Raw genomic sequence first — 12,014 nt, forward strand, 5'->3', positions numbered from 1 at the left:
GACACGATCAGGAAAGAATATATGCAGAGACTCAAGGCGATACTCAAGTCAAAACTAAACGCCGGAAATATGATAAAAGCCATAAACACATGGGCAGTGCCAGTATTCAGATACAGCGCAGGAATAGTGGAATGGACGAAGGCAGAACTCCGCAGCATAGATCAGAAAACCAGGAAACATATGACAATACACAAAGCACTACACCCAAGAGCAAATACGGACAGACTATACATAACACGAAAGGAAGGAGGGAGAGGACTACTAAGTATAGAGGACTGCGTCAACATTGAGAACAGAGCACTGGGGCAATATCTGAAAACCACTGAAGACGAGTGGCTAAAGAGTGCATGGGAAGAAGGACTAATAAAAGTAGACGAAGACCCAGAAATATACAGAGACAGGAGAATGACAGACAGAACAGAGGACTGGCACAACAAAACAATGCACGGACAATACATGAGACAGACTAAAGAAACTAGCAGCGATTGACACATGGCAATGGCTACAGAGGGGAGAGCTAAAGAAGGAAACTGAAGGAATGATAACAGCGGCACAAGATCAGGCCCTAAGAACCAGATATGTTCAAAGAACGATAGACAGAAATAACATCTCTCCCATATGTAGGAAGTGCAATACGAAAAATGAAACCATAAACCACATAGCAAGCGAATGCCCGGCACTTGCACAGAACCAGTACAAAAAGAGGCATGATTCAGTGGCAAAAGCCCTCCACTGGAGCTGTCTGTGGCACAAGAAACATCAGCTACCTTGCAGTGATAAGTGGTACGAGCACCAACCTGAGGGAGTGATAGAAAACGATCACGCAAAGATCCTCTGAGACTATGGTATCAGAACGGATAGGGTGATACGTGCAAACAGACCAGACGTGACGTTGATTGACAAAGTCAAGAAGAAAGTATCACTCATTGATGTCGCAATACCATGGGACACCAGAGTTGAAGAGAAAGAGAGGAAAAAAATGGATAAGTATCAAGATCTGAAAATAGAAATAAGAAGGATATGGGATATGCCAGTGGAAATTGTACCCATAATCATAGGAACACTAGGCACGATCCCAAGATCTCTGAAAAGGAATCTGGAAAAGATAGAGGCTGAAGTAGCTCCAGGACTCATGCAGAAGAGTGTGATCCTAGAAACGGCGTACATAGTAAGAAAAGTGATGGACTCCTAAGGAGGCAGGATGCAACCCGGAACTCCACACTATAAATACCACCCAGTCGAATTGGAGGACTGTGATGGAGCAAAAAAAAAAAAAAATAAATAAAAAAAAAAAAAAAAGCTAATAATAATAATAATAATATACTTAGGAAGCAGACCCTCTCTCAAGCATACTTTATTAAAAGTAATGGCTACTTCAGCAGCATTACACTTGTAGAGATTCTTCTCTATTTTCCGAATAGCGGCTTTTTCCGTGCTACTTAGACAGGCTAGTAGAGCGCCTATGGAGGTCATGATCAAATACAGAGTCAAAATTGGTGTATATATTTGAATTTTACAGATAAACTATGATACCATAGTTATCAAAGTCATTAACGATATATATATATATATATGTCTCTCTCTCTCTCTCTCTCTCTCTTTTGAAGCAAGCGAGCTTTCGTCTGGAGCTGCCAGACATCCTCGGGCTGGGAAGCTGAGGGTGGACTGATCTTGAAGCTGTTGTTGTTGTTGAAGGTTAAGCTGGCATAAATGCCAGCACGGGCTCTTGCTCTATGAGCAGCCCGTAACAGTAGATGTGATCTGGAATGAGAAATGATGGTGGTTATAAATGAAAGGAAGAAAAGGACAGGCAGGGTTACAAACCCCATTAAACCTTACGGTACCCATCAGTATGAGAGAAAGTTTTACAGCAGAGAGTCCTGATTGAGTGTTAGAAAATCAGGAAGGAAATGGAAAAATTTTAGATCAAGAAAAAGCAAGAAACTCTTTTGGAGAATACTCCAAAGAATTCATCATTCTCTCTTGTGGAAATTAAAATTTCCTATGTCATATTGAATTTTAGCTGCTTATTCGAATCGAACAGCAGTTGCTTTTGAATGAGGATTTTGTATGAGGTGTGGTTGTATGACTTCCAGCAGTGCCTTCCTGTCGACAGGTTTCCCTGTCAACTTCTCGAAGAGAATAAGTATCCCTTCTACTGTGATTGTAACACAGTCACTGGCTGTTTCATCTCTCTCTCTGCTGGCACTGGCTGGAACTCTGGAGGAGGAAGGAGTTGGAGTTGGGAACAGGTGAGGGAAGGGAGAGGGTCGGTTTTTGGAGGAGGTGGGATGGGATTTGGTGAAGGTAATGGCGCAGGTACTCTTGGTTTCGGTGTGTAGTCGACTTTCTTTCTTGGAGTACGACGTTGTCTATGTGGTTTTGGCGGCAGTTGTTGCTGTGGTGCAGTGGGTATTTGCTGTGGCTTCGATGTCTCTAGTTTAGATGGCTTCAGAGTCGGCTCCTTGGGGGGAGGAATGCCTTTCATCCTCGCAACTCGCTCCAATCTTGCAGTGCAGCGCTTGTTCCAGGCATGATGTTGGCTGGAACAATTCGGGCATTTGCTGGTCACTTCTTCACCTTTCTTGTAGTTGTCAAGGCATTGTGGGGTGTGGCTGGCTGCATATCCCACACTTCTCTTGTCCTTTGCAGCGGCTGCTGTGATGCCCAAACTTTTGGCATTTGAAGCATCGTAGAGGCTCAGGTGTGAAGGCTTCTGTGGGGAAATTTCCCCATACTCCGAGGGAAACATGACTTGGGATATGTCCCTTGAAAGTGGCAATGACCTTTTTCGTCGGTTCTCCCGATTTTCCGATACATCTCCGGGCCTCTACGACGTTCTGCAGCTGAAGGATCGGTTCTAGGGGCAGGCAGGTCGGGAACTTGCAAATCACAGCCTTCTTGATCCGTTCATTTGGATCAAGGAACTGGAAAGTAGTGTTCTTCTTCAGGAACTCGGCTGTTTCTGGTCTTTTGGAGAAATGATCAAATCTGCATTCCTGTTTGGTTTAACAGTCATTTTAAATGCTTATACTTGGCTTCCAAGTCTGCTATTAATAAGTAAGCAGACTTTTCAGCACTTGCTGTGACTCGAAACTTAGGAAGTTCCGTTCCAGCAGAAGTAGTAGGAGTAGTAGTAGGAGCAGTAGTAGGAGCAGTGGTAGGAGCGGCTACTTGGAGTGGGGCATCCCCACCCGTCTGGAACCTCCTCCTGGCCTTCTTCTGTCGGCGAACTGTCGACCATTCGTCGGCAATCGTGTCAGATTCTGTGACACAAGGGCTTGGCGGCGCAGAAATTGCTTCTTCAGGAGTTGGAGGGCTTGGAGGGTCCTCCTCTGCCTCGCAGAGGCAAGAGGAAGGAGCGTCCAAAGGCGGCCAGTGGAAGTCGGCGTCGTCGCTGGAGACTAGTGTCCAAGACATCCTCTGTCTCTCACTCTGGCAGAGAGTGATGTGATCTTGAAGCGGTGTCCGTCCTCGTTTATATTTGGAGTTGACAGCAGGGGGTCTGCCCCATGCTGATCTACTATTGGCTGGTGGCGGTAGGTCTTCGTTTTCATGGTGGCTTTGAACCGGTCTCAAGCCACTTTCCATGCGTTGATGGTTGCGATACTGTAAGTCCTGCAGCCGCCTAGACCTCCTTAGCGGCGCGGTTACATCGATGGGCGTTTCGCTATGCTGCGGGACGTCACGGCTAACTTGATTATGATTGGCTGCGGGAGTATCTCGTTCGGGGGCGTCGTCTTCCGTGGAGTTGTCGTGCTCGGTGGTGTCATTGTTGGTGGCAGGTCTTCTCATACTCGTAGGGAGGAGAAATTCTTCCTGCGTCGTATTTAGTGTAGGTCTTACTTGCTGGATGAGAAGCGCCTCCAGCAGGCGTAACCGACGGGCATCAGGGGCCTTCCCGATGATCTTCGTGTTTTGGATGATCACATCCCGGGAGATGGCCTCTTGATGTTTGGTGCGTGCGTGATTTTTGATAGCCCCCTCTTGGGCGTGGCACGAGAGTCTCTTCGACAGGCGCATGGTAGTCATACCAACGTAGGCGCCGCTGCAACCGCGGACTGGGCATGTATACTGGTACACCACATGCGTCTGCTTCAGGGGGTCTCGTACCTGTGGAGAGGGGTTATTTTTCATAATAAGGTCGCGCGTCCTCCGATTCTGGTAGTAGATAATTAGGTCGATATTTTTGGTGTCGTCGGTCGGGGAATCATTTTCAGAAATAATTTTCTTGACTGAGTCCTCTTCTTCACGGTAATGTGAGCTCATGAAGGCTTTATAATACAGCTTGATATTATCCTGGGGGCGGGGTTGCGGGCTCTCACTACCGTACCATTTCTCCAGGGCTGTACGGACTTCTCTGCTTATTAATTTATTTGAATACCCGTTATTTACGAGTACTGGGGAGCGCGGTCGAGTTCCTGATGAGTGTCCTGCCAGGTCGAGCAGTGGGAGAGGGCTCTCCTGACGAAGGCCCTGACGGTCGTGCTTTTGAATCTGGCGGGGCACTCGCTGTCACCATTGAGGCAAAGTCCTAGGTTGGTTTTCTTTGTGTAGACGGAAGTACGGAGGCCATCTTCCGTCTTACTCACAAGGACGTCGAGGAAGGGGAGCCGATCGTCGGTGCTGTATTCAACAGTGTAATTCAGCGCACTGCACTGCTGAAATGCTTGATGGAGGGCTTTTACCTCATTCTCGCGTCGACTTGAACAAAGATGTCGTCGATATATCGTCCATATCTGCGGGGTTGCTGCATCCTATCGAAGACTCGTTCCTCCACGGTTCCCATGTAAAAGTTAGCGAAGAGTACCCCAGTGAGGGGAGCCCATCGCTACGCCGTCCTTTTGGCGACATCTGTCCTCGGTGGGTGGAGAAAAGGGGCCTTCTTCGTGCAGACTCCAGCAGCGTAGGGAGCGAGGCTTTTTCGGGTATGTTGAGGGGCGCCGTCGGACTGACTCCTGTAGACACGCTCAAGGATGATGTCAATAGTTTCGTCGACAGGCACGTTCGAATAAACAGGGACTCTACGTCCAGCGAGGCGATAATCCCGGTGCCAGGGAGGGGTCCTTGATGACTTCTAGGAATCTCTTTAACTGACGACTGCAGGCTGTTACCGAACCGGACGTAGGGGGTCAAAATTTGGTTAAGACGTTTAGCCAAGGCGTAAGTAGGGGCGGGCGTCTGGCTGATGATCGGCCGGAGGGGGTTTCCTGGTTTGTGAGTTTTTATGTTACCTTTGTATAGATAACCCAGGCTGTAGTCTCCTTGTAATGGGCGGAGATGGACAGCGTTAGTCGCAGCATTCACTACACTGATGACCCCGTTGGCCTCCCTCTTGATGTCGTCTTGTCGGGTTTCTTGTCAGGCGCTCGAAACTTGCTCTCGTCGGACAAAATGGCATCCAGCTTCTCGTGGTATTCAGCAGTGTCAATCAAGACGAAGGCTGCCGTCTTGTTCCGCGCGTCGCACCGTGATGTTCTCTCCTTCTATTCAGTTCCTTCGCCGCTTTCTTCACTCCTCCTGAGGATCCCGCTGGAGTTGCGAGCCCCTCTCCGTAAGGGCTTCAGCAAGTAGGAGGGGTTGAAGGGCGTCGGTAGTTCTCACAATGCTCCGAGCTTCGAGCTGCTGGATGGAGTCGAGGAGCAACTCGATTTCGAGTCTCTTGTCGTGAGGTCTGGGTCTCGAAATGAAGTGGCAATTAAGACCCAGCTTCAGAAGGGCGTCTTGATCGGGGGTGGGGTCGTAGTCAGTAAGGTTAATGTATCCTTGGGTTCGTTCAGGGACGCGGAGTTTGCCGCCGTTCAGGGAAATGAGCTTACGAAGGGCACCTCTCATCCGTTGCTTCATGTCGTCCTCCTGAAGGCGGGCGAGGCATCTCTCGATGTTCCCAGGGTACATTGGTACATCTCCTGCGGGGTTGTCTTAATTCAATGGGTGTGTCACGTTCAGGATTATCGAATTCGTGTTGTCCAATCCATGACTACCTTCTTCTCGAAGGGCACCAGGACGTGCTGCTATAGGTTCCTCTCCTACTCCACTGGTTGCAGGCAGGCTGCTTCTCACTCCTCTCCCACTCCTGCCGTAGTCTCTTGGTCTCATTCTGGGAGAGCACGCAGTTCGGTAGTCTTGATTACTATTTGCCGCTGTAGGAGGGATTTTCTAAAGCTCCTGGTGTCCTCATTATTTCTTGCTGACGGGTCGTGTAGCCGAATATTAGTGTACTTACGAAGCAGACCCTCTCTCAAGCATGCTTTATTAAAAGTAATGGCTACTTCAGCAGCATTACACTTGTAGAGATTCTTCTCTATTTTCCGAATAGCGGCTTTTTCCGTGCTACTTAGACAGGCTAGTAGAGCGCCTATGGAGGTCATGATCAAATACAGAGTCAAAATTGGTGTATATATTTGAATTTTACAGATAAACTATGATACCATAGTTATCAAAGTCATTAACGATATATATATATATGTCTCTCTCTCTCTCTCTCTCTCTCTCTCTCTCTTTCTTGAAGCAAGCGAGCTTTCGTCTGGAGCTGCCAGACATCCTCGGGCTGGGAAGCTGAGGGTGGACTGATCTTGAAGCGGTGTCCGTCCTCGTTTATATTTGGAGTTGACAGCAGGGGGTCTGCCCCATGCTGATCTACTATTGGCTGGTGGCGGTAGGTCTTCGTTTTCATTGGTGGCTTGAACCGGGTCTCAAGCCACTTTCCATGCGTTGATGGTTGCGATACTGTAAGTCCTGCAGCAGCCTAGACCTCCTTAGCGGCGCGGTTACGTCGATGGGCGTTTCGCTATGCTGCGGGACGTCACGGCTAACTTGATTATGATTGGCTGCGGGAGTATCTCGTTCGGGGGCGTCGTCTTCCGTGGAGTTGTCGTGCTCGGTGGTGTCATTGTTGGTGGCAGGTCTTCTCATACTCGTAGGGAGGAGAAATTCTTCCTGCGTCGTATTTAGTGTAGGTCTTAATGGCCTTTTTTGTGAAGTATTATTCTCAACGTTATCCTTACTCTTAGACCATCAGGCTAACAATTATTTCCTCAAATGTGTCTAATCTTGACCTATTTTTCAAGATTACAGGTCAAAATATGAACAGAATTCGTCTTTCCATTTTCATGGAATGTGATAGCGAGAGGGTCAGGTCTCCTGAACTGGAGACTCTCGGGCTAAAGATATTCGCAGTTAGATTATAACCGGTGACCTATTTCTCAAGTCACAGGTCATCTTTAAGGTCGCCATTTGATTTTTCGCAGATTTTGGTGAAAATTGAAGATTTATGAAGATTTGTGATTAATTTCCCAAACGCCTTTGACCTAGACATATTTCTCAAGGTCACAGGTCAAATGCAGGTCACATTTATATAGTAGATACACATCAACCGTGCATCTGATGTCTACGCCCGTCCCTTACGACGCTCATGATTGGTTATTGATAAGCCAGTCACAGGGCTGGAAACTCTCAATCTCTCTCGAGAGTTCATATAGGCAGGATATATATTCTACCCCTACTGAGGGATAAGTCTTTCAAAAGTATCCCTCAGTAGAGGTGGAACATACATCCTGCCTATGTAAACTCTCTGGAGAGACTGAGAGTTTCCAGCCCTGCGATTGTTTTATCAACAGCCAATCAGGAGCGCCGTTAGGGACTGGCCTAGACATCAGATGCACGGTTGATGTGAATACACTATAGTATGAAATTGTACCTTTTTAACGTTTCAGTTTTCTCCAATGTTAATGAAACTTGGTAGTCAGGTACTTTGCAGGTAGGTGATTGTTTGACCCGAAATTCTTAAGTCTTGACCTTTTTTTCCAGAAATTGAATAACCCAAATATAGATATCTACCTTAGGTGGTCAAAATGGTTTTCCCCATAATTAACACTGGAATTCTTTGAGACCCATAAAAATGGGCTTTTATCTGATTCTTACGAAGCGATGTAATTGATGAAGTGCAATTATTGATACTAAGTAAAATTCCAGTGTGCTAACAAAGTTGAAATTTTATTATTATTATTATTATTATTATTATTATTATTATTATTATTATTATTATTATTATTATGATTATTATTAGTTATGGTGGGCCGGAGACCCTCGCGCAAAGCAGTATTGTTAAAAATTATAAAACACGTTTCAACCGCATTTATTTACAGAGGCTTTTATAGGCATACAGAAAAAGCCCATTTGTAACATTAATGCAGCTAAAGCGAATGTCAATTTCAACGATATTATTTTTATTTTTATTGTTATGTTGGGGAATTACGACAATGCGAAACATTTCCATATGTATATATTTGCAATTCCTAAAAAAATAGAAGTTTCAAACTTCGAAATTCCTTGGAAAAGGAGGGTTTAACAACAGAGAAAAAGGCAAAGCAAGAAAAGAAGTCAAAATTAGAAATAATAATAATAATAATAATAATAATAATAATAATAATATAATAATAATAATAATAATAATAATAATAATAATAATAATGATAATTTAGTTGGAAAAATTCTATCGCGAGAGTGTATATAATGTTCTAAAGGGTCCACAATAAAAATAAAAAGTTAAAGAGTCGTGTATAATTATTAAAACTTTACAAAAAGCTTTCGAACCCTTCCTGGGTTCAATCTTCAGTCCTAATGAACAATTAGTTACAACATAATTGTCCATTTGGACTGAAGATGAACCCAGGGAAGGGTTCGAAAGCTTTTTGTAAAGTATTAATAATTATACACGGACTCTTAACACTTTTTATTATTTTGGACCCTTTAGAACAAAATAATAATAATAATAATAATAATAATAATAATAATAATAATAATAATAATAATAATAATAATAATAATGCAAAATATATAGAACGTAAAATGGGAAAAATGGCAGTTCTTTCACAGCCACTTTCCAAGAGATGCCAGAAGTCTCCATATTAATGTCTCTCTTATTTAATGTTTATAAAAAATTTGATTCGTGAATTCGAGTATCGTTTCCTTATGAACCTATATGTCAATCTTTTCAATGTTTTGAATGTTTCTTTTAAACTTATAAGAATAAACTCACGTTTTAGAATATCATATTCCTAGGAACTTATTTATAAATCTTTTTGAACGTTTTTGAATTTTTAAAAGAATAAGATCACCTATTAGAATATATTTTTTCATAGGAGCCTATTATATGAATAATTTTTTATTTTTTTTAATGCTTAAAAGAATAAACTCACCTATTAGAATATCATTTTCCTAGGAACTAATTTATAAATCCTTTTGAGTGTTTTTAAATTTTTAAAAGAATAGGCTCACCTATTAGAATATCATTTTCCCAGGAACCTATATATAAATCGTTTTTAAGGTTTTCGTTTTTTTAATGTTTGTAATGTTTTGATGTTTTTTTCACGTTTAAATGAGTCTCTTCACTAATTATACCATAATTTTCCTTTGAGCCAATGTGTAAATTGTAAACGATTCCAGGTGGAAAAGACAACTTCCATTTATTATCAAAAGTGGTCGCTTATGTTGGACGAACGAGGCACAAACAGGCCCCGTTCCCTTGTGGTCATGGTATTTTTCGTGGACCCAGTAAAAGCTAATTGGTAATTTTGATAATTGAACACATAAACCACCAAGGATTTAGATGTTTTCGACAACCTCTCTTCGTATTTAATACAATTTTGAAATTCCCGAATGGCAGCAAAATTCAATGAAAAGGTTAATTTGTGGAAGATGTTTGTTCAAATTTTGAATTTCCCGAATACCACAAAATATAATAAAAGGGTCAATTTGTGGAAGATTTTTGTTCAATGTCATATAGTTTTGTTTTAAAACATCTATTCGTTCCGCCACTGAAAAAGTTTTGACAAAAAAAGAAAAAAGTTCAAGTTTTTTTGGTGGGAACCAAATTTCGCAGGAGGAGGAGGGGGAGGAGGAGGAGGAGGGCAGAAATGTTGAGGAATGTTCTGAGTTTAATATAGAAGATCCATGCGGGATGCGAAACCATTTTGAGTCAAGAATTTTTCCAGGCACTCGATTTCCTTACAGGAAATTCTCAAAAAAGGAAAATGGCCTATATGCTAGTAAACATTGTCTTGAAATTGGTTTTTAATTTGAGCTTTTTATATAGAGTTTATCTGTGAGATCAAAGCCTGGTCATGTGTTACACGGCTTCCTGGAAATATTAATACAAATAATATTTTACTTTTTTCTTAAACTTTAACAAACCAACAGGGGCCACTGACTAGAAATTAAAGCTTCCAAAGAATATTAAGGTGTTCATCAGATAGAAATAAGAGAAGGGATTGGGAAATACGTAAGAAATAGATCACTTATTTCTGAAGATGGTAACCAAGGGCAACAATTTTGGTGTTATTAGAATGTTATTTAGACTGGATTTTCATGAGCTTTACGATAAGTCAACAAAGGTTAATTGAACAAATACAGATTGCTTTTAACATCTTGAGTCGTGAGTGACTCGATGAGGTGAACTGCATACATATTTATATGATATATATATATATATATATATATATATATATATATATATATATTGCATTTACATACATATGTATATATATATATATATATATATATATATATATATATAAAATGTTGCATCTACATATACAAAATATTGCATCTACAAACCCAACCAGGCCTAACACGTTCAAACTCAAACCCTGAAACTGGAGCCCAGATAGTCTCTCTCTCTCTCTCCTCTCTCTCTCTCTCTCTCTCTCTCTCTCCAGGGGACAATTATCATATCACGCGAGAGCATTTCATTTGCAACGACGCAGCACTAACGTCAAATCATCAATTGACATTTCCATCATTAAAGTCAAACGCTCCGGTGCAGGAAGACCTTTCCCATTCGAGAAGGACCTATCTCCTACCTCTTCCCCCAACCACCCCGCCCACAACCCATCCCCAGTCATGCAGTCTCCTCCCTCCTCCTCCTCCTCCTCCTCCTCCTCCTCCTCCTCCCCCCAACACCATGACAGACTCTCCAGGCAGGCAACAGCCACCCCTTTCTATAACATTCCCGGATCCTTTGGCCACTCGAGTCGAGCGTTGGTTGACGTCGCTTCATTAAGGAAGGACAAATCAGCATCCTACGAGGGCCCAGATATCGAACGAGAGGATCCTTCGCTTCGAGTGAGGAATGAATAGGGCGGACCTTCATGGGAAAACTCTCTCTCTCTCTCTCTCTCTCTCTCTCTCTGCTGTGACTTCACTGCCGTCATGCATAGTTAGGTATTAGAAACATTCTCTCTCTCTCTCTCTCTCTCTCTCTCTCTCTCTCGTGAAGGTGTCCTAAAAATGGGTAAGCCATATCTCTCTTCTGTGCTTCCTCTCTCTCACTCTCTCTCTCTCTCTGGAAGAGTTTATAAGAAAGCTAGACAAAATCATTAGTACACTGTGAACGAACAGTAAAACCTGCTCCCAGAAAATAGTGAGCACACGATGTCTCCTCGGATGGACTAATAAGTCTGTGAGACATCCTAATCCTTGTAACTCTCTCTCTCTCTCTCTCTCTGTAGACTATGCTACAATATTATCTAGCTGGGAAGTAACACAAACTCAATTTCCGTCATATTGAGGCAAATATATTTTGTTGAAACCTTTACCTTATAAGGCGAAATGTTTTATAAAATGACGAAGACAGTTTATAAGTACCGAAAACCCATCCAATAAAAAGATGAGAGGCCTTGCAGAGCCGTACTGGGAATAAAATGAGAGAGAGAGAGAGAGAGAGAGAGAGAGAGAGAGAGAGCTGGACATCCGTAACAAATTCGAAGATATGTCTATAAAAATAAATCTTTCCATGAATGATGTGACGCTCTTTTTAAACTTTCTGTAGGTATGATTTAGTGACCCTTGTTAGCTGTCGAGAATTGTCCCATTCTTAAATTTAAAAAAAAAAATCACTAAAATAAATTCATTTTCCAATAAAAGACTGAAAGTTCTAGATCCAGTGGGTCTTTCATTCCCGTATTTCGAGTAAGATGGAGATATGTGTCTCCCATCAAGCTAATTGTAGCAAG

At 42.7% G+C, this 12,014-nt stretch overlaps 1 protein-coding gene across 1 annotated transcript in view; it reads left to right on the top strand.

Moving 5' to 3' along the window:
• Positions 1 to 10,902: 10,902 nt before the first annotated feature.
• LOC135208186 (uncharacterized protein DDB_G0271670-like) overlaps positions 10,903 to 12,014 on the top strand; it is a 4,485-nt gene continuing 3,373 nt past the window's right edge. Inside the window, exon 1 of the mRNA XM_064240322.1 lies at positions 10,903 to 11,124. Coding sequence (XP_064096392.1) covers positions 10,903 to 11,124 — 222 coding nt within the window. The remainder of the gene's footprint in view (positions 11,125 to 12,014) is intronic.

Source organism: Macrobrachium nipponense, chromosome 11, assembly GCF_015104395.2.
Source record: "Macrobrachium nipponense isolate FS-2020 chromosome 11, ASM1510439v2, whole genome shotgun sequence".
Lineage (NCBI taxonomy): Eukaryota > Metazoa > Arthropoda > Malacostraca > Decapoda > Palaemonidae > Macrobrachium > Macrobrachium nipponense.